General features: G+C 43.5%; 1 protein-coding gene across 1 annotated transcript in view; it reads right to left on the bottom strand.

The window, feature by feature from the left end:
* Positions 1-9,564: 9,564 nt before the first annotated feature.
* Positions 9,565-27,072, bottom strand: part of LOC106587564 (carbohydrate sulfotransferase 8) — a 204,608-nt gene continuing 187,100 nt past the window's right edge. The window contains exons 3-5 of the mRNA XM_014176072.2: positions 14,991-15,028; positions 12,852-13,286; positions 9,565-12,658 (exon numbers count right to left, since the gene is read on the bottom strand). Of these exons, the coding sequence (XP_014031547.1) occupies positions 11,972-12,658; positions 12,852-13,286; positions 14,991-15,028 (1,160 nt within the window). The 3' untranslated portion in view covers positions 9,565-11,971. The remainder of the gene's footprint in view (positions 12,659-12,851; positions 13,287-14,990; positions 15,029-27,072) is intronic.

Raw genomic sequence — 27,072 nt, 5'->3', positions numbered from 1 at the left:
CAACCTGGATCATCGGTATAACACAAGTCACTAATCTGTTCACCATTCTGCTCAATTGCTTTTCTGCTCCAGTAATGGCCTGGGAGGTGCAACATACTACTACTACCTGCTGGGATCTTTAAGACATTGTCAAAGTAATGCATTAGAATATTCAGCCTGACCACAAATCACACATTTTGAATTTAAGTGTTTAAAAAAAAAGTTGGTTACCAAATTGTTCTGTTCATTTATGCTTTAATGAGGTTCATTGAGTGCACCCTATAACTGTATGAAGTACTGAAGAGGAAACAGTTTGCAGTCGTACTCACCCTATCTAAATGCCTGTTTACTCTTCACAACTGTAACCTAACCCGAGTATTGCACCCTTCTCGACACTCCTCTGTTTCCCCTGGCAAGTGTGGAGGAAGTTTTAAAAGAACATCCAGAACTTGCTTTTAGTAATATGCATGCTTTATGGAGTCTCGCTCCTGTCAATTGCTCCATTTCTCAGTCATTTGACATTCTGCTTGATGTTGGCATGTGTCTGAGGTGCAGCAGCGACACTCATTGTTCATCATTTCAAAGACAGTATGAGAGGTACCAGTTTATTCATAGAATTTGTGGAATTGTGTTGCGTATAGACAGATAGAGACACCTTTTAACAGGCACAGAGTGATTCCCCCCAAGTCCTAAATGCTGGCAATTAAGTTGGGAAAAGTGCAGAACGAGGGATGGTACTTTATCCTAGTCTGATGCTGCTGTTGGATGTCAACTTAGTTTTGCAGACTAAACAGCATTTACTTGGGTTGGATCAAAAATGCAACATGCAATTTATTGTCTTGAAAAATGCTAATAACATTTCTGACATGGATTAGACTTTACCCTAACCCTAATCATAGCTTCATTACCACATCCTGGTTCAAACCTAACTCTATTCTCAACCCTAACCCTAACCATAGCTTCATTACCACATCCTGGTTCAACCCCAACCCTAACCCCAACCCTAACCCTAACCCCAACCCTAACCCTGACCCTAACCCCAACCCTAACCCCACCCCCACCCCCAACCCTAACTCAAACCCTAACCCAGCCCTAACCCTAACCCTAACCCCGACCCTAAACCCGACCCTAACCCCGACCCTGACCCCAACCCTAACCTTAACCCCAACCCTAACCCAAACCCTAACCCGACCCTAACCCTAACCCCGACCCTGACCCTGACCCCGACGCTAACCCCAACCCCAGCCCTACCCATAACCCCAACCCTAACCCCAACCCTAACCCTAACCTAACCCTAAACTTAGCTATTCGGCTATTCTTGTTTTGGTTTTACCATATTTCTATTTTGACATTATTTGGCGAATCTTTTCAATTTAAGTCTTGATAGAGAATCCTTTCTAGTGCCATCATGTGGTCGTCTATAAGACTCTAATCACAGGGGAAAATGTTCAGTGCTTCAGTTAAATCTCTCATCTTTTCTCCTCTGTAGATGACAGGTCTACGATGCATTCAGAAAGTATTTAGACCACATCACCTTCTCCACATTTTGTTATGTTATAGCCTTATTCTAAAATGTATTGAATATATTTTCCCCCTCATCAATCTACACACAATACCCCATAAAGACAAAGCAAAAACAGTTTTTTTATACATTTTGGCAAATTTATCAACAAAAATCAAACTGAAATATTCTATTAACATAACTGTTTAGATCCTTTTCTCAGTACTTTGTTGAAGCACCTTTGGCAGCGGTTACAGCCTCAAGTCTTCTTGGGTATGACTCTACAAGCTTGGCACACCTGTTTGTGGGGAGTTTCTCCCATTCTTCTCTGCAGATTCTCTCAAGCACTGTCAGGTTGGATGGGGAGTGTCGCTGCACAGCTATTTTCAAGTCTCTCCAGAGATGTTCGATCGAGATCAAGTCCGGGTTCTGGCTGGGCCACTCAAGGACATTCAGAGAGTTGTCCCGAAGTCACTCCTTCGTTGTCTTGGCTGTGTGCTTAGGGTTGTTGTCCTGTTTGAAGGTTAAACTTCGCCCTAGTCTGAGGTCTTAAGCACTCTGGAGCAGGTTTTCATCAAGGATCTCTCTGTACATTGCTCTGTTCATCTTTCCCTTGATCCTGAATAGTCTCCCAGTCCCTGCCACTGAAAAACATCCCCACCGCGTTATGCTGTCACCACCATGCTTCACCACAGGGATGGTGCAAGGTTTCTTCCAGACGTGACGCTTTACATTCAGGCCAAAGAGTTCAATCTTTATTTCATCAAACCAGAGAATCTTGCTTATCATGGTCTAAGAGTCCTTTAGGTGGCTTTTGGCAAACTCCAAGCGGGCTGTCATGTGCCTTTTACTGAGAAGTGGCTTCCGTCTGGCCACTCTACCATAATGGCCTGATTGGTGGAGTGCTGCAGAAATGATTGTCCTTCTGGAAGGTTCTTCCATCTTCACAGAGGTACTCTGGAGCTCTGTCAGAGGGACAATCTTGGTCACCTCCCTGACCAAGGCCCTTCTCCCGCGATTGCTCAATTTGGCCTAGCGACCAGCTCTAGGAAGAGTCTTGGTGGTTTCAAAGTTCTTCCATTTAAGAATGATGTAGGCCACTGTGTTCTTGGGGACCTTCGATGCTGCAGAAATGTTTTGGTACCCTTCAACAGATCTCTGCCTCGAACACAATCCTGTCTCAGAGCTCTATGGACAATTCCTTCGACCTCATGGCTTAGTTTTTGCTCTGACATGCACTGTCAGCTGTGTGACTTTATATAGACAGGTGTGTGCCTCTCCATATCACGTCCAATCAATTGAATTTACCACAGGTGGACTCCAATCAAGTTGTAGAAATATCTCAAGAATGATCAATGGAAACAGGATGCACCTAAGCTCAATTCAGGTTTCATGTCAAAGGGTCTGAATACTTATGTAAATAAGGTATTTAAAATAAAAGAATACATATATTTGCAAATCTTTCTAAAAACCTGTTTTTGCTTTGTCATTATGGGTTATTGTGTGTAGCTGGATGAGGGAAAAAAACGATTTAATCCATGTTAGAATAAGGCTGTAACATAACAAAATGTGGAAAAGGTGATGTGGTCTGAATACTTTCAGAATGCACTGTATACTAATACTAACAGAGTAAAAACATTCAAGTCTACTAAGAGAACTATTCTCTTCTATTCTTAATTGTGGGACTTGATAAAAAAAAAAATTGAAGATGAAGGGACCAATATAAAACAAATACACTTTCCTTTGTTACTGGCTGGTGTCTACTATTTTATTCACAGTAACAATGTGAAGAGTGATGCTTCCACTCATATCTAATATACATCACTTGTAAGGTGCCGGTTAATGTTGCCTAGGGGGAGAAAACCAGCATTAGGGAGACCCAGAATTGTCATTAGGATGCATGTGTTAAAATGACACCAACCCCCTAACCTCGATTTATGCTTCACATTTATGATAATCCATCACTACACTGCCATCTTCTGAATATTCACAATGTATGGGATATGCTTTGAGTTCATACAGCAGTCAGGGATCCTGTTTCTAACTGGGAATATAATATATTGTGTCCCCTTGAGGGCCTTTCTGCTTTCTCTCTGTCTGTGGGTGTGTAGTTCTGTTGTTGGGGCTAGTAATGGCCTAGGACTGAAACTTGGAGCCCTTTTGTTGAGTGTTCAGGCCCTAACCGCAACCAGGGCCTGGGTTTGATGTGTCTTCTGAAGGCCAGCTGCTTTGTCAACACTCAGGCCTCCCTGACACTGTGGGAGCCCAGGGCCGCAGGGCAGTGGGGGGGGGGGTCGCTGGGGCCTGCTGAGAGAGACAGACAGACAGACAGACACAGGAGGGGGAAGGGTGCGAGTGTGGCCGTTGCCCGAGGCGAGAGGGGAGAGAGCTCTGTGCTGTGCAGCAAGCTGGCTGATAGGGACTAGAGCTGCTAGCTGATTACATTTTATGGCCACAACATGCAATCCCACCAACCTTACTTACAGTTTCGCACACTGAACGTGCAACAAATCATCATGTTTTTGTTTTTGTTTCATCTTCATATAGAATATTACATAGTACTACTGTATATCATCATAGTCTTAGAGTTTGCCTTTGTTACAAGGAGCAGGATAAGGCATTTTAGACCCTAAGTCATTAGTGAGTGGTTATTATTACTCAGATATTGTCATTAGGAAAAGCTCAATACCAATTTTGGTAAGCAAAGACAATGGCTGCTCCAAAACAATCAGTAGCATTCCCAACACTACAGTATAACTCAGTTACTATAGAATATGGTATGTGTTTTCATGGGCCTGTGAGTCTGTGATGTGTCTCCTTTGAGCAGTGAATCACACTGTGAATGTGTTTGCAGTGATACAGACACTTGACCAGAGGCACTCTTCTCTCTCAGGGCAGCAAGGCAAGCCTCTCCACTGTGCCGCACTGGCCTGATGTCAGGCTGAAAGGAACGCTAGCCGGTCGGGGCGCATTCACTCTCTTCCCCGCCCTGTGGTCATAGATTTCTTTCAGTAACACTTTGCGTTAAGTAGCCATTAGTTACGCCAGGTTTCCATTGTGAGCAACCATACAGTGTGTGCGTTTACACATCTTAATGACTCAGTCATGTATGGTCTCAGTGCTGCTATCCACTCTGTTTCAGCCCTGACCTCATCCTGTCAGGTCCTAACTCACAAATACATAAAGTTATTATACTTCTGTGAGTTCACATTAGAATAGCAGAGGTTTCAGTAGCCAGTGGACTGGACTAGACTTTGATAGTGGGTATTAAAGTGAATATGTTTTTTTTATTCAGTTTCTCAGAAAACATAACCACATCCTTTTGAGGCACATTTGAAATGTGAATACTTCTATAAGGGTCCTCAGATACCTCAATAAGTTACTTGTGGTGTATCAGTTTACTATCTAAGTTTACAGCCTGTAAAAGTACCAGCCTTTAATTGCCATTCGTGAATACATCAAAAACATTTAGTTATTCTATATTGTAAAGAGTCTATACATAGTGGTCTAAGACTGTACCATCGCGACCAAGAGGGACGAGGCAAGAGATCCTATCTCCTGCCCTGGAATGAGTTCCTGTTTCTGTGGTGGTGCACCTGCTCTCTCTCTCCCAGGCAGCCCTGATACACAGAGCCCTGACCCCACAGGCACTCTCTGGTAACTCCTGTCTGATTAGCTCCTCAGGAGGACATTGTTCCAAAAGCAATTCACTAGACTAGACTCCCAGTATTAATTTAGTCCCACCAGAAAGGCCCATCCATCCTGGGTGGGACGGGCTCTGCTCTGGGCCTATCCCGCGGCCTGCTAATAGAAAGCCACCGCCTGCCCTGTCACTATAACTGATAGTCCCAGGTAGTTTGTTGCCTCCACGTGCGATTCTATCCCATCAGGCAGTGCGATGCGGGCCCCTCACTCTTCTTCCTCTCTTTCCCATCCTCTCTCTGTCAGCAGTTGTTCACTTGTTCAGGGCCAGGTGTCTCTTCTGTCACTCTCATCCCTCATTCTACTTGATGGAGGAGATAGACAGCTAGGAAGGAAGGTGTCAGAGAATGGAAATGATTCACTGAATACTGTGCTCGGTACGTCTCTCTCTCCTTGAAAGGAGCAGTAGGGGAAGGCATAGAGGGAAATAGATGCAGGGCTTTTTAGGTGTGTGAGATAATGATGCTGTGAGCCACGGGCAAGAAAAATAGCCTGAGTAAAACAAAGTATTTCAACCTTGTTAGTGTGCTGTAGGTGTTATTCAGACTGCAGTTTGAGTACTTCAGAAGACATGAGACAAGTCTGATCTGAGATGATTAAAATCTATGGAGACTTTTTTTCAATTGGTAAAGGAACCCTGCTGATTTCTGCATTGTGCTATAGGATACCTACAGATGTAGGATCTTCATTTTTATCACTGAGAAATTGTGGTTGAGAATTTACTTGCACAAACTTAAAAAGGCTTCTAAAGATTGTAATTTCCACTTTAAAAACGTAGCAACCCTACAAATGTTTCACCCCCCCCAAAAATGTCCCTTATTTAGAATCCACATAATAATTCACATTTCCTGTTTACGGATTATTTTCCCGCTGTAGCAAACTGGCTCAAATGAAGATTCTATATCTGTACCTGTTTGTTGGCTGTGCCTGGAGGTGAGGAGGTGTCGAATGGAGAACATTATACACCATAGACTAATTCTTTACAGAAGCTAGCCAACCTCTGCACCTATAGACTAGGGCAATCCTGTCTGAGTAGTTCTATTAATTCTACCCTCATAAGTGTCACATGATATTTGAAATAGACATTCAAATACATACATGCATGAAATATGATTTTGCTTCATGAGACAAAAAGGAGACACATTTTTTTCATCATCAATGTGACAAGCATCACTAAGCATGTCTTTATGAACTGAAGGGTTGTTAATGGAATGTATAAAATATAACCAAGGACTAGTGGTTATATGAGCCAATCCTAGTGTATGTGTGTAAGATATATAGGACGAGATACATGTATCTGCCAAAATAAAGGAAACACCAACATTACGTGTCTTAATAGGGCGTTGGGCCAGAACATCTTCAATGTACCTTGATATAGATTCTACAAGTGTCCGGAACTCTATTGGAGGGATGCGACACCATTCTTCCATGAGAAATTCCATAATTTGGTGTTTTGTTGATGGAAAACGCTGTCTCAGGCGCCACTCCAGAATCTCCCATAAGTGTTCAATTGGGTTGAGATCTGGTGACTGAAATGACCATGGCATATAGTTTACATCGTTTTCATGCCCATCAAACCATTCAGTGACCACTCTTGCCCTGTGGATGGGGCATTGTCATCCTTATGCCTGCTGATCCTATGGGGCCATAGCCATGGCAGCCAAAATTATGGCCAGCCCAGCATTTTTATACATGACCCTAAGCATCATTTCTTAATTAACTCAGCAACTACACCTGTGTGGAAGCACCTGCATTCAATATACTTTGTATCCCTCATTTACTCAAGTGTTTTCTTAATTTTGTCATTTACCTGTACTAAACTTGTACTAACTGTTTACTCCGTCTACCAAGTGTCAATATATTATCTTTGTCCTTTCCCTGTCTCTCCTCCCCACTCCTAGCCCTCTCTAAACCTTCTCATCAGAAAATACTTACTCCTGTCCATCCTCATCACTGCACAGATGTTCCACACAGCCTAAATGTACTTTTACATTAAAAAAACATCTGCATAATGTCTTCATTAGGGGAATACTTCTGTTCCTTAGATAGTAACAGACACACAGGAGTATCTTTTTATCACCCAAATGTTGCAACGATCCAAACGAGCTTTATCGCCTCTGTAGAGAGATAGCTATAGCCTGAAGGATAGAGAACGACTCTATGCCCACCCACCAGCTTGCGTGACCAGCTTAATTATAGATCCTGTGTGTATTGATACAAGTTCATTAAAGCTGTTGCATAATTCATGTCAATGACAGCATATAGCTTAATTAAAAGTGTTGCAGTCGATTTCACGGATGTTTTCCTTTCAAATCTGAGCTCTGACAACAGCCATGACAACTTTTGAATTATATGCTGAAACAAGTGGCAATTTTATCATACATGGCATGTGTATGAACTCACACTGTGGTTACATCACGCTCTATTGAAGCACTGGATACTACTGTCCAGTATGCAATATTTCTTTGTTCAATAGAATTTTCACATCATGCCATTTGTTTCAGATCATGTGCTGCCACCTTGTGTTCATGTTGGATTTGTCCAATAACAGGGAACAGTGCAATAAGGTGGCAGTTGATGTATGTGCCATAGAAATTAACATACAATTACACAGATTCATTTCATAAGTACATGAAAGTGTTTATGTATGGATTTTGAATATGTTATGACGTCCTTCTGTAGGTGCCCTTCAACTAAAGTGTTACCAAAGATTTTAACCGTGGAATAAATATCTATTCAGACATTGGCCAGACACAGCCTTGCCATCCTGCCAAATGCTGAACCAGGCCTGTGTCCAGGCTCAACAGCTTGTTGGTGGATGAGCCAGTTAACTAAGTGAGATGACGTCTTAAAGCAGAGTGTTTAAGGATATGTCCTCAATAATGATGTGTTCTGTGGATTTTCAATGGAAAAAGCTAAACATCTCTTATGTTTCGTTTTGCTTGGAATCAAACAGTTATTAATAGACCCCTAGCAAATCATTTTAATGAGCTTTCCTCCCAAATAGTTCAATGCAGAGGACACATCTTGAGTGTGTTCCAGCACATTGTCAAAACAAACAAGAAATTCATGTGAAAGTGAGAAAATGACTCTGGCATGCATATGAATCAGATGAGCTCGCCCACATCATCAACCTTTGATGAAATATTATTTAGATAGATGTCTCTTGAATGTAACCCGCTGAATTGAGAAGTGAAAGCAAAGCAGCGAATTTGTTATGGTAATGAATGGGAGAGTGGGCCAACCCGTTGATCTGATTCAGGTTGTCATGCCATCACAGTGTCAATCATTTATTTGTGTGTGTGTGTGCGCGCGAGCACATTTGTGTGTGTGTGTGTGTATGTGTGCGTGCAAAAGTGTTTATGCTCACCAACAGAGAGCTGTGTTATTTCTTCACAGCAGAAACATTGCCACAATTTTCTTCAGCCATGTTAATGTTTACCTCACAGGCAGAATTAGAATGTTTAGCTGTGGGCTTAACTGACATTAGTAGAAAATAGAATTATTATTGAAATTCAAATCATTATTATTTTTTATATCTAACACAGTACAATGTTTATGAGTTGAGAAGTTATCTCCTTTTTTCACTTCCAGCAGACTTTTTGTATTCCTTGTTTTCTGTAGCCTGGAGCTGAAAGAACATAGAAGTTCTCTCCACTGCATGTCAAGAGATTTCTCCCACTAATGAGGTAGATGGATGGCCTTTGTTTTCTGAATGGATTTAAACAGAATTTTAAACTTCCTGACTGTTCTCATGACTAATACAGAAGGCTGTTGTGGAAATCAGCCTACAGCGTTTATTCAAATTCTCTCTACTCTACATATTGATCAATTTGAGCTGACATATTCATCCAGCACTCGGCTCCACTAAAAAACAAAGCAAAATGTGCAAAATTGTAGGAAATTATCTTTAAAACAGAAAAATGATATCTTAGACTAATTGCAAAATGTGTAGAATAGCTTGAAATTTGCTTTAAAACTGAACATTTTTTCACAACCACAAGACAGAATATGTAAAAGTGCTATAAAAGGAAGTCAATGGCCCAAGGGCCCCAAATGCAGTAGTCCGGGCTTGATTACATTCACAGGAGCCATATATCTACTCCTTCAATATAACATTTCTTGTGGACTGGGGAAGAGTATCTAGGCCTTCTTTCCTCGCCTATGAATTGAGTATACTTCCAATGGATGTTGGAATAGGTATATTTTGGAAAGACAAAATAAAGAGTATATGTAAACCAGGGGTGCACAACTTTGGTTTGAGTGTGTCTTCTTACCTGAAAAAGTGTCTTATTGACTGTTTCCACATGCGGAAAATGTTGGAGACAAAAACATTTTGATGGTTTGTTGAGAGTGTTAAGCATGAAAAAGAAGCAGCATTGTGAAAATGCTAAAGACAGTTTATTAGTAGACACTCAGCAGAAAGAAACCAAGCACCTGCAGAATGTCTTCCTGAAATACACCTTTTGATTGGCAGTGTAAAATAAGGCAAAGGGTTCCAGACCATGTACAGGTATTTATACACTTTTGCACCAACGATAAAACAGTTATACATTCACTTGTTACCGTAAATAGTTTTGATATATCTGTGTTGTACCCATAGACCCACATACTTACATTTCCAAGAAACCCCATAGAACAGGGTTGGTGAGTGAGGGAGCATTCTGTAGGTTAAAGTAACACCTATATTATGCTATTTAGCTTTGGAACAGAGTCTGGCTAACTATATAGAATCAGACCACCATCTAAACAACATATAGATTTTGGAACTGCAAAAGCCAACACACTACATTGACATAATCCTATAATATTTGCCATCATAAATATGTAATCTCTTTCTGTTTCTTCTTAAAAAATATATTAAAATCTCAATATAGTGTCTATATATAATTCAAATAATGTGCATTTCTTTGTAATTGGTCACATAGAGAAAGGCATCTCCCCCTGTGCTGTTTCCTTTTAGACACCCCCCTGGCTTGTCTGGGGTATTCATTCTGACTAGAGCTGCAGAGTAGAACACAATTGAATATGAGGATCATTCTACTTACTTATTAGAGGCCTATTCAGTTAAAAGCAGCAACCACGTTTCAGGGACAAGTCGATAATATGACCTGTATACATTTCACAACACAACAGCATATGCAATTGAGTTTCTTACTGTTACACTGTAACACTGTGTTACAGACGGATTTCACAAAGCCAACCAACCCAGCGTTCTAGCAGCCAAGGAAGAATCATATTTCTGACTTATCCAGGAAACGGTGTTTGATTGGCCCCAAGTGTGCTTGCCTGCCATCCCACTGTGCAGAATAGCTGTGGTACTCTACTGTGGCGCTATAAATCAGTGTTGTTCATAGGAGGTAAAATAGGATATTTTGAAATACTGCTCCAATTGCTGGCTTCTCTGAACACTAGCTTTCTCACACAGATCCTACAACACATTGCCTGTACAGTTTGTGGGACAGTAGATTATGTGTTATTATGGGTTGTGTAAGTTGTTACCCTGTTGAGAGATCTCATCGTAAAGCTGTCCTCACAGTTGTCTGTCTTGTGTTGGACCTACGGTAGCAGGTCTGAGTGTGTCTGGGCTGTGGGCCAGGGCTCACTCCTCCTCAGAGCCATGAAAAGAGATCATAGTAGCAGCTCCAGTTGTTCTCACTCTCACACGTCTCGCTCTCTGTTATATACACACACACACACACACACACACACACACACACACACACACACACACACACACACACACACACACACACACACACACACACACACACAGGGATGGGTAGGATAAGCTGCTTTGTGACTTTGTCAGTGTCAGTATAAGGGGCATATTGGGTAATTGGGGACAGATTGGAGTGGAATTTCTACGTGTCCATGTGATTTACAACAGGGGTGACAAACTCATTCTATGGAGGGTCGACTGTATCCTGGTTTTTGTTATTTCCTTTATATTTGTGTCGAATTAAGACCTAGACAACCAGGTGAGGGGAGTTCCTAACTAATCAATGACCTTCATTGATCAGTCAAGTACAAGGGAGGAGCAAAACCCTGCAGACACTTGGCCCTCCATGGAATGAGTTTGACACGTGTTTTACAGGGTCTGATGTACAGGGGGACCCAAGAGGCCTAAATATAGCCAGATATTCTCTACACACACTCACCATATAATTACTGAAATAACAATCAGTGATATCAGAAATGAAAATCCCCACAAAGAAGCAGTGAATATATCCATTATAGAAATACATAGAAAAATATATATAGTCATCTGAATGCCCTTTGTACAGTTTTTAAATATTAGTGTCAGAAAAAGCCTTGATGACAGTGATGAGGATGTGTATTCTAAAGGGTAGTGGGATGGTGTGGTAAAGCAGTACTTAGGGATACTTAAGGGGGATGCTGCCCTATAAGACCGCCCAGACACTCTCCAGCAGTAGTGTGGCAGACTAATGCTCAGTCTGAGTCAATATGTTTTTGGAGAATTTGAAAGAATTTGCTACACTAAGTGCAAAAAATGATAGGTGGGTACCACTTCACGCAACACATTTTAAAGCATTGAACTGTCTTTTCACGTCACTGACTGTGCGGTGATAAATTGTTTGTGAGTGCAATGTTTTGCAGTTAGGCATCGGTATTTAATACAGGACCACAATGACATGCCTGACCGAGACATTGTTTCCATGTGATGATCTTCTAGTAATACTTGTAAAAGGAAGTCATTTTTATGGTGCGCTCCTCCACTTAAAGCCAGGGGAGATTTGAGGACTCAAACAGAGATTAGAGAGTCAATCAATACAAATCTTTAAAAGGTTTGGAGTAGTTAAACATAAGGTAGTCCATGTAATAAAAGTCATAAGCTCTCTGTCTCTCTGAAGTGCTAAGCTGTGCAAAGTAGCGATGGGTTAAATGAGTTGAAGTCCTCTCAGCCTTGGGGTTCCTGTCTTTAAAACTGGGGAAGGTGAGGTTATGTGGGGCACCAGTTCTACGTAGTAAGAAATTAGCCTCCTCCTCCATGGTCTCAAACTTGCCGATGAAGTTGTAGTCCAGCAGACAGGGGCTGCAGAGCTGGCTGGTAGGCTCCCAGTGAATGTCCATGCCCACAGGCCTGTGCACATCTAACAGATACTGCATGAACTCCTGGAAGGTCACTCCGCTGCCTGTCCTGAGGGCCACCTTGGAGGCGTTTACCCTGTACTTGGAGATGATGGGCTTCCCGAATACAGGATGATAGTAGGTGTTGGGGTTCTCAAACTTGTCCCTGAAGGCGGACACCAGCCTCTCCAGGGGTTCGCGGACAAACAGGACTTTGGTGTAGGTCTCCAGGCGCTGCGTGATGCCCTGGCGGTCGAAGCTGTCCAGCCTCTTGAGGTGGTTACCGTAGTGGACGGCGTCGTGTTTGATCTCGTGGGTGGACGACGCCAGGCCAGACAGCACCATGAGGATCCTCTTCCAGTTGGAGCAGCCCGCCTTGGGCACCTAAAGAGATAAGATTAGATTAAAAAAATACTTTATTCATTGGTTTGTTAAATCATTGCAGCCAGGATCACAGTCACAATGACAAAAACACACCAATAATCAATAAGTTGTTAAAATATAGATAGCAGTATATAACAGCAATATTCAGAAGCCCAATAATCAATATGCAATAATCAGATCATCAATAAGCCACCTCGCAGTACAGCAGCTTGTACTTGTCCTCCACATAGATCCGGGACACGTGGTGAGGTGTGATGGTCCTGGAGATGCTGCTCTTGTACTTGGCACAGACCTCCTTCATCAGCCTCTGCCGAGCTTCCTGGATGTGGGACAGTCTGTACCACTGCCAGCTCTCCTCAGGAGAGTCCGGGGAACCCGAGGAGGACGAGGAGGAGTTGTGTGAGTTGTTAGAGACCACAGGGCTGGTTTTCAGAAGTTTCCTGTGGCGCTTGGTGACGCGCAGGGAGCCCATGTCCTGTTCCCTAGAGCCAGGGGTGGCTGAATGTCTGGTCCACTGGAAGGCAGGGAACTGCATGGGGGGGATGGGGCTGGTTAGGCCTTCCACAGCCAGTCTCTGGTCCTGGCCTGGACTGACTCTCACACCCTCACTGTCCTGAGTACACAGTGCCTGATGGACAAAGATAACACATTGACTTTACATATGGCACTGAAAGATGTAAAATGTATGCAAGACTTCAATAACAGGTGCTTCTACATCTGCATTGCTTGCTCTTTGGTGTTTTAAGCCGGGTTAGACACATTTAGGCTGGGTTAGCACTTAATGACATTGCTTATGTAAAAAGGGATTTCTAAATACATTTTATTGATTTGATTGAACAGGTGTTGGTTATTTAAACTTCTCTGGCATTCAAAATGAAAATATGTTTATTCAGTGAAACAGTCTTTGTAATGTTCCGTGAACTAATTCACCAACCCTCTTTTAAAAACCTTCGGTGGAATTTTCTTTTATCTATATGTTCCTGATTTCTGCAGTGCTCAGACTCAACACTTAGTGGTGCTGTTTCTCTACATCCTGACCAACTCTCCAACCTTTCCGATTGAAATGCCACACATTGTAAATGACTGGGTGAACGACCAATAAACAGAGCTCTAATGTCATATAAATGTCTTAGAAACACTTATTGGGAAATCTAAATTAGAATCAACTACAGGCAGATTACCATGGTAAGATGGCCTGAGGCTATCATGCGTTTTGACATTTTATTTCAATTAAAAGCCATTATGGCGCCATTGCATGTATAATCCTAATTGTACAATCGGATAACGTGATGGGAGCTCATCATGAATTTGTGCTCATCTCCTATCTGACATCCATTGGATCAGAGGCCCAGTACTCCCTCCTACATCCCCTGGGAAACCTCCAAAGGAGGAAGGAGTAGTAGGAATGGTTCCCTGACCGTTTCATGTTGGGAAGCGGAGCAGGATCAGCCACAGTGTAGCCTGCCCACATCAGACACCCACATGCAGGACTCACACTAATGGAAGTCTCTCATCTCTATTGAGAGCAGGAGACCAGAGCAAACTGAGGTCAGCGGGAGGAAAGAGAGGAGCCAGAAGGAGAGTGCCTGACATAGCAACCAGCCGTGGCTGTGCTTTTTCTCCTGCAGCCTCAAATCCTCCTAGTCTCACACTGAACCCCCTCGTCTCCTGGCTGGTATTACAGGAGGTGGTAGTCTGAGCCCTGGATGTGCCCCCCCCCCCCCCTCTCTCTCCTACAGCTACACACTGCCACAACCCCCTCATCTCCAGGCTGGTATTACAGTATCTAGTAGTCAGAGCCCTGGCTGTGCCCTCTCTCGCTTTCTCTCTCGCTCCTGCAGCCTCACCAAGACCTCCACAGAGCCTTTATCCCCTGGCTCTCCCTGGGCTGGACCAACTCAGTAGCCTTGTGGTTAGAGTGTCCGCCCTGAGACTGGAAGTTTGGGAGTTCGATCCCCGGCCAAGTCATACCAAAGACTGTAAAAATGCGGCTCAGTCTGTTTGGCACTCAGCATTAAGGAGATAGATTGGGGGTAAGACACTGCAATAGACTAGCATCATGTCCAGGGGTTGCACGCTACAGAAACAGGCTCCTGCTCCTATGAGCCATTCCAGCTCGCAAAAACCAAGACTACTTTACTCTCCATGGGCTGCAGAGAGCTGGCCCACCCCTGGCACACTGGGGGAGGCCTCAGGTCAGCCTCTCTACACTGATGTTATCACACACACACACACAGAACCTGCACTGCCACTCAACACCATATTAGATAAAAAACACACACACTCTCTCTCTCCCTCTGATTGAAAGGAGGAGGAGTATTAAACAACGTACCTCTCTGGACTGCCGAGCTGTTCCTCTTAGCTTCACACCTGGGAAGAGAAGAGAGAGAAGGAGAGTGGGGGAGGGAGAGAGAGAGTGAGCACTTAAGTAAACGAGACAACATGTTTAGTTATTGCTTGTTGAGAAAGAGAGGTAGTCCCTTGATGCATCAGACCCAGGTAATGGAGTGAATTCCTCCTGCTGTAATATCAGGTAGAAGGCCTGATGCTGACTCTCCTCTCCTCTCCTCTCCTCTACACCAGCTGCTTTACACAGAGGGTGACACAGAGACAGGTAGCTATCTAGATCTATTTAAGTAATGAACCTGCAGCACCATGAAACGTTGGTAAATGAGTTGTGTTTTGATGGTCCTAGTTGTGGGGTGAGTAAGGAGTCGGTGAACTATTTGCTAGGTTGATTTCTTAGCGGGGTAGCTAGAAAAGATAGATTGGTTCTGCGACACAGAGAGGAATGTCTGAGCTGAGGGACAAACAGACAGACAGGTGGTGACATGTCTATTGGCAGATGTGACTGAGCCAGTCAACCAGTGGGACAGGACAGACAGGCGTTGTGTTTAGTGTGTGTCCTCCAGCTGGACATCTCCTTTCCCGGGGTCCCCCATCCCATCCCCCGTCCCCCATCCCATCCCCCGTCCCCCTCTCTCGTTGATGTGTAATCAGGCTGACAGCTCGGCGGATGGCTGTGCGGCTGCTGATGGGAGAGGGGCTCAGACACTTTTGCCTGAGTGGCCTGTCACTTCCAATCTACAGAGGGAAGTAATAGGAAACTGCACAGTGAGGGGGCCCCAGATATGGGTCACGGCCCACCACCCCCCTTAACTGGTGAGATCTGCAAGGCCCCCGTCTCCTCTAACACTTAGATACGTCTCAGAGGGGCTGAGAGAAAACCATACAACCATACAGCCAGATACAATGTTGTTTTAGATTAGTATGCACTGCAGAAGGGCTTGGGAGGTTGGTTGTTGTAGTGTCTGGGATTCTCTTTATTTCTCTGTAGCAGGTTTAGGGAGGTGATGGCACACAGTTTGACATTTTCTAATCTTGTTCAGCTGTCGGAGCCTTATTTGATCTCCTAACCCTAATAATGGCTCAGTGCATCTTGTACGTCAGTTGACATTGTTGAATATAAAACACATGCATATCTAACAGGACACACCACACTATTACCAAGATAAAATGTCCACTACACACTGTACTGCTAGGCTCTAATGGCACACGCACACACACACACACACACACACACACACACACACACACACACACACACACACACACACACACACACACACACACACACACACACACACACACACACACACACACACACACACACACACACACACACACACACACACACACACAGTAGCATCTTTCTTGGACTATCTCATCTAGATACATGCTTCACCATTGATCAGGAACCCCATCAGCCCAGTAATTGAAATCTCCTGAGGTCTAATAACTGCTTCCTGCTAAGTGCTGTTTTTGTCAGGAGCACTGTGTTGTCACTCATACTGCTCTGCTCACTAGCCTGGTACCAGATTTCTTTGTACGGTCTGGCCAACTCCTACTGTATAGTAATTTTCACGTTGTGTGGGGTTGGCAAGACTCCACAAACAGATCTGGGACCAGGCTTTTGTCAGTGATGTTGCTCACTGTCACAACCATAGCTTTATCCATAGAGAAACGGTATAATAGTGTTCTATTTAATTATGTGGCTTTAATGTGCTGGATTACAGCCAGCTTTACCCCGAGCTGGATTCTCCTCAAATTAGTACAATCAGTAATTCCAATGTGCTCCTCGTTGGGTTCAATGCAAGTTCCCTTTCTGTCTGTTGAATTGAATACAGTTGAGTACACGTCTTCACTGGATTGCAATTCAATTCCTGAATTGCCTTGAATTTAGATGGAATTGACTTTGTGGATAGGTAATTGCGTGTGCAATAGATAGCTATAAAAATCTCAGTCTTTCACTGATCTTTCAATTAAAAAGGAAATGAATCTTTGCCTTTACTGATACATTTTCTCTCTCTTTCCCTTAGTTTTTCTGGCTACCAATGCAGTCTGGGTGCTAGGCAATGCCCTGAATAGCATCATAATGCCTACAGTAAAAAGCTGTGTGTTTAGTTTCGTAAACAACATGTCTATACCATGAATTTGGTTGAAACTAATATATGTTGCTGTTTGATTGCAATTTCACCCTCAAACAAACTATTCTATTGATTTTCTCCAGGCTGTGAAACAATGATCAGTTGTTCAAATTTGCTTCCTTATGAGGTTCAGCAAATTCTCTTCTACAAGTTAGGAATTCACAAACTCCGCCGACGTGATGCAAGTAAACAGTGAGTTCAGTTGTCTTTTATTTCTGTGTCACAAATTGCAGCAATAGTACAAAACCCAGGTGAATCAAATGAGCATGCAAGTCCCCATTGACTTAACATATTCATTGTGATGGATAGCATAGCTGAAATATACTTCCTTTCATTCAATAACAATTTTCTCAGTTCTTTTTATCTTCCATTACAGTAGCTGACATTGAGAGCAGATTGAAGGTGGATAATGGATATTAATGCATTGTTATGTGATGTCCTCAGATGCATTGCCTTCCTGCCTAACACCTTCAGAGAACAGTCTACATTCCCACACCCCCAACCTTCAGCTTCCCAAGGTTATCCTTTCAATACGGGCCCTGAATATCCATGTTTCAAGTTTCAAGTTTTATTAGTCGTATGTACGGGATACGCATGGTATACATCTTCCTATGAAATGCTTACTTGCAGGTTGCTTCTCGAAAATGCAACAACAATAAGAAATAATCAAATGTAAAAATAGGAACATAAAGTAAATGGCTCAGTAGAATAGAAACATTGCAATAAAAAAGAAAAGTGGAGCAGGAACTGGCAAGACGCGTGACCTCAGCGTTACCATGGTAATCATAATCTTAATCAATGTAGAACCAGGTCGGTGTTATTGTGGGAGTCATGAAAGCAAAGGCCATATCATTAGTAGGATCCATTACCGCCTTTCCCTCTGAAAGACCTCTGTCTCTCTACGGCTCTCCTCCGATACCAACACACATCAAACGCTTCCTTCCTTCCCCCGATCGCTGTCACCACAGCCGCTCGCCTCATGCTAACGCAGCCGCGGCAGAGAGGAGCACGAGGCAGAGAGGAGCACGAGGGACAAAGACAAGGTGAAATAATGAGCTTGTTAAATGAAGGATCACTGCCATGGACACGAGGAACTTTTTAAATGCCCTATTCTTAACCAGAGGAAACTCAGGAGAGAGGCTGGAGGAAGACAGAGAGACTTAGTGTCCATGCCCCCTCCAGGCCTGTGCCCACGGTGGGTAAAGAGCAGCACAGCCAGCAGCCACTAGCTTTTCATCAGTCATTCAGCTCACTGAGCCTCTATTGTCCTAACCCCTACTGACTTTATGGGTATAATAAGGGAGACTCCGAATACAAGGAACTTGGGGCTTCACATTTACTGAAGTAATTAGCAATACAAGATTAACATTGCACATCTATTTTGTGAAGTGCACCAGTCCCTCCTGCAGCAAAGCCCCCCCACCACATGATGCTGCCATCACGGTTGGGATGGTGTTCTTCGGCTTGCAAGCCTCCCCCTTTTTCCTCCAAACATAATGATGGTCATTATGGCCAAACAGTTATATTTTTGTTTCATCAGACCAGAGGACATTTCTCCAAAAAGTACTATCTTTGTCCCCATGTGCAGTTGCAAACCATAGTCTGGCTTTTTATAGCGGTTTTGGAGCAGTGGCGTCTTCCTTGCTGAGCGGCCTTTCAGGTTATGTCGATATAGGACTCGTTTTACTGTGGATATAGATACTTTTGTACCTGTTTCCTCCAGCATCTTCACAAGGTCCTTTGCTGTTGTTCTGGGATTGATTTGCTGATTTGCTGTTGTTCTGGGACAGAGCACGTCTCCTTCCTGAGTGGTATGACGGCTTCGTGGTCCCATGGTGTTTATACTTGCGTACTATTGTTTGTACAGATGAACGTGGTACCTTCAGGCATTTGGAAATTGCTCACAAGGATGAACCAGACTTGTGGAGGTCTAAAAAAATATTTCTGAGGTCTTGGCTGATTTCTTTTGATTTTCCCATGATGTCAAGCAAAGAGCCACTGAGTTTGAAGGTAGGCCTTGAAATACATCCACAGGTACACCTCCAATTGACTCAAATTATGTCAATTAGCCATGACATAATTTTCTTGAATTTTCCAAGCTGTTTAAAGGCACAGTCAACTTAGTGTATGTAAACTTCTGACCCACTGGAATTGTGATACAGTGAATTATAAGTGAAATAATCTGTCTGTAAACAATTGTTGGAAAAATTACTTGTGTCATGCACAAAGTAGATGTCCTAACCGACTTGCCAAAACTATAGTTTGTTAATTAACAAGACATTTGTGGAATGGTTGAAAAACGAGTTTTAATGACTCCAACCTAAGTGTATGTAAACTTCCGACTTCAACTGTTAATGAGCTGCATGACGCTGCAAATGTATTGGCTTCAACCTTTGATCCTAACTGAAGGTCAGAGATTGGACAGGATCACAGGGGTCGTAGACTACAGTCTTATTAGTAGAAGTCTGAGGGCAGGCCAGCATGTACTGTACTGTATACAACCAGACTGCATTAATCAGCAGCCCAAGAAGCATAAATAACACATGGCTTGACTCATATGTCTCAGCTGTAAGAGTACAAGCTAAGCATAATGAACCACATCAATATTCAGTGGAATAGAACTGAAAGCAGCGGAAGCTGAAAGAAAGCTATTTAAAATAAAGTTGGAGATGCCTGCTGCCTCCACATGAACATCTTCAGTATATTGTTTTCAGAGTAGTTGACTTTCATGCTCTGAGGCATTACAGCTGTTCTAGCCAAGGCATCACCACACTGCTGCTTATTAGTTTATAACAAGCTCAAGGTAAGGAAACGCAGGCAGTCCCTTCGTATAGGTGATTTCCATGGAAACTGGGCGTAACAGTGTTATGCTGTATGTAGTCGGATGGGAGGGGGCGGTTGTGTTAATATCATGCAGAGTCGTCAGAGGCATGGTTGGTTGGCAGCTCGTGAAAGCAGAGATGTGTAAACAAATGCTACCTGTCAGCAGCGATCCACGGGTTAAATGAATTATCTGGGCTGAAGTCGCAGCACCAGCAGGCTTTAATTGGCACATATCTTATTAGGATGCTTGAGAAGCTCTTGACCTATCAGCAGAGCACGCACGCCACAGAGCCCCTCCCCTCCCCTATCGATGACAGCTCAGACAGGCTGCTGGAGGTTGCTATAAAAGTTCAGAAAGTGGAGCACTTTTTGCACGTAATGTTTTCAAAGTTGGCTGGTTCGCTGCCAGATATTAGGAGAGGGTAGGGAGGCAAGTCTGCGGGGAAAACGGCTGGCTGCTCTCTTGCCTGTGTCTGTGGTGGAGGCAACAGATGGAGAGGAGGACTGAAGAGTGGAAGGTGAAAGAAGAGAGAAAAGCTAGATGAAAGAGGGGGATATTGCCCTCGGTGTTTCCATGTGGTGTCTGTGTTCAGACTACACATTATCTCTGAGCCACTGGAACCTCTCTCCTCTCCCCCGTAGTTGAGATGCTCTGGTCTCTTCTCCTCCCTTTTCTGCTCTCCTCCTTCTCCTCCTCTCTTCCCTCTCATCCTCTCTTCCCTCTCCTCCTCTCCTCCCTCTCCCCCCTTTCCTCCCTCTACTCCTCCACCTCCTCTCCTCCCTCTCCTCTCCTCCCTCTCCTTCTCTCCTCCTCTCCTCCTCCTCTCCTCTTGTATCTTCATTAACCAGTGGTGATCTACCTGCTGAATTCTATTTGCTGTGAGATAAGTAAATGGAATTGGCCCTGTCACTGTTTACTTTGGCATCTCTTTTAAGTAAGCCCTGCTGTTTTCACGCACTCTGTGTTTTCCTGTCACCGGCCCCCACTGATTACAGGCAGGCCTGATGAGGGTGGACATGTGAGTGGAGCTGTGGAACAGTGGGTGGAATGCTAAGTGAAATAGAATGCAGACGGGACAGCTCCGTCCTTGTATCTGTGGATAAGCTTCAATGCTTCTGCACTGACCACAGTTCAAGTCAGTAATCCTAGGAGGATGAGGAGTAGAGTGCAAAGGGTTACTATGGGTTATAAGGGGAAGATTGCTGTCTCTCAAAACAGGAGTAACAACCCCGACTTTTGAAGGTGGAGGGGATTAGAGGAGATGCTGAAACAGCCTGATCGTATTGCTCCTTGACACTGACCTACACATGGGCATCGCTCAGATTGATTACCTGTCAACAGCAAACCTTGGAAGCTGTCTTTATGAGTTCAGCAGGAAGACAGGATAATGGCAACAGGAATGGTTGAGCTCGACACTTAGACTGCCTGACTTTTTCTGTGCTGTCGAAACCAAGCCTACATTCATTACAAGCCCTGTAGACTCTGGGCTGCAACAATCACAACCTCCGCCTCCCCTTCAATAACACTCCAGGCCTCTATGGTAACTCCTCTTTAGCTTTAAGCCTCCCCTATTTTCTGCTATCTACCTTCCCTCCAGTCTCAGCCCTCTCCTATTTTCTCCTAGCTACCCTCTAGACCCTTACTTTGCCTCTCCATGCTTGTATTCTACCTCTCCCCAGAGTGCCTCATCTTTCAAGTACCCCACCTTTGGCCTCCAGCCTTCAACCTATAATTTCTTCTCGCTTTGTGCTACGTGCCCCCTGACTGCATCTGGTTCACTCCAAAAACAAAACAACAGCAGCAGAAACAACAACAAACAACAACAACACTAATAGTACCTCTACTACTACCTCTACTACTACTACCACTACCACTACTACCACTACCACTACCACTATCACTACCACTACTACCACTGCCACTACTACCACTACCACTACCACTATCACTACCACTACTACCACTACTACCACTGCCACTACCACTACTACTACTAATACCACTACCACTACTAGTACCACTACTACTACCACCACTACTACTACCACTACCACTACCACTACCACTACTACTACCACTACTACTACCACTACCACTACTACCACTACCACTCCCACTACCACTACCACTACCACTACTAGTACCACTACTACTACCACTACCACTACTACCACTACTACTACCACTACTACCACTACTAGTACCACTACTACTACTACCACTACCACTACTACCACTACTACCACTACTAGTACCACTACTACTACTACCACTACTACTACCACTACCACTACTAGTACCACTACCACTACCACCACTACTACTACCACTACAACTACCACTACTAGTACCACTACTACTACCACTACCACTACCACTACTACCTCTACCACTACTACTACCACTACCACTACCACTACCACTACCACTACTACTACTACCACTACCACTACTAGTACCACTACTACTACCACTACCACTACTACTACCACTACCACTACTAGTACCACTACTACTACCACTACCACTACCACTACCACTACTACTACCACCACTACCAATACCACTACTACTACTACCACTACTACTAGTACTACTACTACCACCACCACCACCACTACCACTACTACTACCACCACTACCAATACCACTACTACTACTACCACTACTACTAGTACTACTACTACCACTACCACCACTACTACTAGTACTACTACTACCACTACCACTTCTACTACTACCACTACTACCACTACCACTACCACTACCACTACTACTACTACTACTACTACTACCACTACTACCACTACTACTAGTACTACTACTACCACTACTACCACCACTACCACTACCACTACCACTACTACTACTACCACTACTACCACTACTACTACCACTACCACTACTACTACCCCTAGTACTACTATTACCACCACTACCACTACCACCACTACTACCACTACTACTACCACTACCACCACTACTACCACTACTACTACTTATACTACTAAAATGATGATGATAATAATAATACATCATTTTTTGTGCTTTTCACACAAGCAGCTCTTCCTTCCTGTCTGATATTGATTGGGTGGCTATACCGTGTAGTATTGTGTTGTGCTGTGCTGTGTTTGATACAGGCTGTAAGACAGGCTGGGCTGATCGTCACAGCACAGCAACTATTACTCAGCTTCCTCCAGAGCTTTGTACTAATGAGAGCAGGGTGTGTTATGCCGCGCCACTCTGCTCCACACCACGGTGTCTGTCTCTCTGTCTGACTGATGCTCTCAAACGCCTGAAATAACTCTCCCACACGTCAGGTGGCTCGTGCCCCTGGGTCTCCAGAGCTGAGGTGTCACTGGGAGATGTGAAACACACACAGCTACTTGTGGATCCTGCTAGAGATGACATAGCCTTGCATACTGACTGCTACTGCCAGCACACTACAGTGCTGATGTACCTATGTAAGAGGAAACAAACCAAAAACAAAGCTCAGACACTAAGGCGTATAGTGAGTTACCTTAAATATGAGGGGAAAACAGCCTTGTAGAATCTGTCTGATCTGTCTGGGTCTGTCTGGGTCTGTCTGATCACTTGATCATTTAAAATGATCAACCACCTTGTCTGCACACACATCCTGCCTGGCTCCACCCCTCTCCTCTCTCTCTTTGTGTCTCGCGTACCTTTCTGTCGGGAGGTGTGGGAAAGACGGGAGAGAGAGGTGCGGCTTGGCTCCCGGCGCTGGGAATTTGACAGCTAGCGGACTGGACACGCTGTAATTGGAATAATATTTACGTGTCACGTGTGACAGCCGAGGGATTTCTCCAATTACTCCCTCCAACTCCAACAGGGGAGAGAGTCGGTGTGTCAAGCAGTAGTAAGAAAACACTCATGTTAAAGGCATGAATAGTGCAGATTTCACTAGATGTCTGGCTAAAGAGAACTGGGTTAATCAGACAAATGAGACATCTGGCCTTTTGTCAGATGTGTTTGTATCTGAGGCGGAGGGGGAATACTCTGTTGGATTGGACTGCTGCTGTTGATATGACTGGGCCAGATTCTGGTGCTGCTGTGAAGAACATGCACAGTGCTGTTGGTTTCTGTTAGTTTAATGATTTCTGCTTAATGACCCCCGTACTGTAAAGAATTTGCACACCCTCCCCCCTTATTGTCACGAGAATTTTTATCCCAATGTTCTAACTGAACTATTTTATAGCTTTGACCAATTCCCAGAGGTTGTAAGGCTCTGGTTAATGAAGAATTAGACAAAGTCCCAGTCTGCAATAGATCAACACTTTATTCAGAGAGCGCTCTTCCCTTCAAGTGCAGAGCGAATCTTTTACACACACACACAAACAAGTTCAAATCTTAAGCTACACCTTGCTCAGACAGTTACTTTTCCACTACACACATACATTGTTTATCATATTCTGCAACATGTTTCATAATTTTCTGTAAGCCTAACACTTTCTCCCCTCCACGGGTGGAGACAGAACGTCCTGTTATTGGTTTCACAGTAGCACAACTTGTCTTTCGATAGCTCCTCTTATCCTTTGTTTCACACTTGCACCCTGCTTACATAATCTAAACAGGAACAAAATGTCCTGGTTCTAATTCTGACTAAAACTACACACATCATCAGATTATAGTTTTATGATTCTAATACATTTCACACATTTATATGGTTTCAGGGTGGAATACTTTAGTCATTATCTTAAACATACAAATTCTTCTATCACTTATTGAATGACCTTTAACTCTAAATAATGTTTACGACGACAAATAACATATAAACGTGGATATCGATTTTGCAACTTCAGCATGCTTTGTGGCACATTCAAAGCCATGCAGGCCGGTTGATGGTTGGCCGACCACCACGGATGAGCTCACTCTCCCTGCCTGTTTCATTACACTACAATCAGAACCGGCTGCAGACAATGATCAGCTAGGGGGAAATCCGATTTTCAACATTTTTATGCTATATTTACAATTATATAAAATATATGCAACAATTTTTCCACCAACAGGTTTCTGTGCCAATGCACCACACAACCAATAAGCAAAGCATACCGACTTTGGGGGCTTCAACATCATGGTTTGCGTTTGAAACACCACAATCAAATATACACTACCGGTCAGAAGTTTTAGAACACCTACTCATTCAAGGGTGTTTCTTTATTTGTACTATTTTCTACATTGTAGAATAATAGTGAAGACATCAAAACTATGAAATAACATATATGGAATCATGTAGTAACCAAAAAGGTGATAAACAAATCAAATCAGATTCTTCAAATAGCCACCCTTTGCCTTGATGACAGCTTTGCACACTCTTGGCATTCTCTCTACCAGCTTCACCTGGAATGCTTTTCCAACAGTCTTGAAGTAGTTCCCACATATGCTGAGCACTTTTTGGCTGCTTTTCCTTCACTATACGGTCCAACACATCACAAACCATCTCAATTTGGTTGAAGTCGGGGGAGTGTGAGGTCATCTGTTGCAGCACTCCGTCACTCTCCTTTTTGGTCAAATAACCCTTGCATAGCCTGGAGGTGTGTTGGGTTATTGTCCTGTTGAAAAACAAATGATAGCCCAAACCAGATGGGATGGCGTATCGCTGCAGAATGCTGTAGTAGCCATGCTGGTTAAGTGTGCCTTGAATTCTAAATAAATCACAGACAGTGTCACCAGCAAAGCACCGTCACACTATAACACCTCCTCCATGCTTCACGGTGGGAAACACATGCGGAGATCATCCGTTCACCCACACTGTGTTTCACAAAGACACAGCGGTTGGAACTCAAAAATCTCATTAGACATTGGTCTAATGTCCATTGCTAGTGTTTCTTGGCCCAAGCATTCTCTTCCTCTTATTGGTGTCCTTTAGTAGTGTTTTCTTTGCAGCAATTCGATCATGAAGGCCTGATTCACATAGTCTCCTCTGAACAGTTGATGTTGAGATATGTCTGTTGCTTGAACTCTGTAAAGCATTTATTAGGACTGCAATTTCTGAGGCTGGTAACTGTAATGAACGTATCCTCTGCAGCAGAGATAACTCTGGGTCTTCCATTCCTTTGGCAGTCCTCATCAGAGCCAGTTTCATTATAGTGCTTGGTGGTTTTTGCGACTGCACTTGAAGAAATTTTCAAAATTCTTGAAATGTTCCGTATTGACTGACCTTCATTCAAATCACAAGGCTTTTGCACCGTTATTCAAATGGAATTTTCACTGCATTTTACAGCCTGGAATAGAATTTTGTACTCACTTGAAAACAATAATGCAATTCTTCATTGCATGGTCTTGTTGTAGGCTAGTCTAGATCATTTGATTGTCCCTAAACAAGACCAATAGGGGAGCTTTTGAGCTGCGTGTCTCATGTCTTCGCTGTTCTTTCATGCGCAATGATGCACCTGGCCTCTCCGCTGTCTATCAGCTATTCCTCTATGTTCTTGTGGATTTCTATTGAAAATTGGTGCAGATTTGAATGATTTTCTGTGTGGTATGATTGCTAGTTAGCCTATTACAGATCTGGACTAACGATCCTCCTACCACTTTTGTTACTAGGAATAGTGGATAGAGGGCAGGATAGACAGTTAGACTGGTAGACTATGTTGAGCTGTGGCATAGTTAGCATGCATAAGGGAAGTACCACAACACCTTGATATGGGAGGCGTATGCAAGATGATGAGGAAATGGAAGACATTACATAGTAAAACCAGTGAATGTAAACGCAATACCCCACCTGTTGGTAGTAATAAACCACACAACACTCCCCAAAGCAAAAAAAAAGTTGACAACTCTCCTTGTATTTTGGACCCCCCCCCCCTCCATACCCCATTATTTTTCTAACTGTCCCTAAGGTGATCCAGATGATCCACAATAGGATGAGATGATAGGCTGCTGCTTTCACAGATCTGGATGACCAATTAGAAAACCACATAAAGAGTTTGGTCTTGGTAAATAGAGAACTCACTGGCATTATTTCGGATAACGACATTGATAGAATTGTTTTGCACATTGCAGATGCACAGGCAGATAGATGCACATTGCACATTTCTCTAGACATTATTCTCTATACTTGCTTGGGTTTCAGACATGGTAGT

Source organism: Salmo salar, chromosome ssa26 (genome assembly GCF_905237065.1).
Source record: "Salmo salar chromosome ssa26, Ssal_v3.1, whole genome shotgun sequence".
In the NCBI taxonomy this organism is placed as follows: domain Eukaryota; kingdom Metazoa; phylum Chordata; class Actinopteri; order Salmoniformes; family Salmonidae; genus Salmo; species Salmo salar.
The sequence above is the reverse complement of the archived record's forward strand: the minus strand, read 5'-3'. Positions and strand labels throughout refer to the sequence as shown.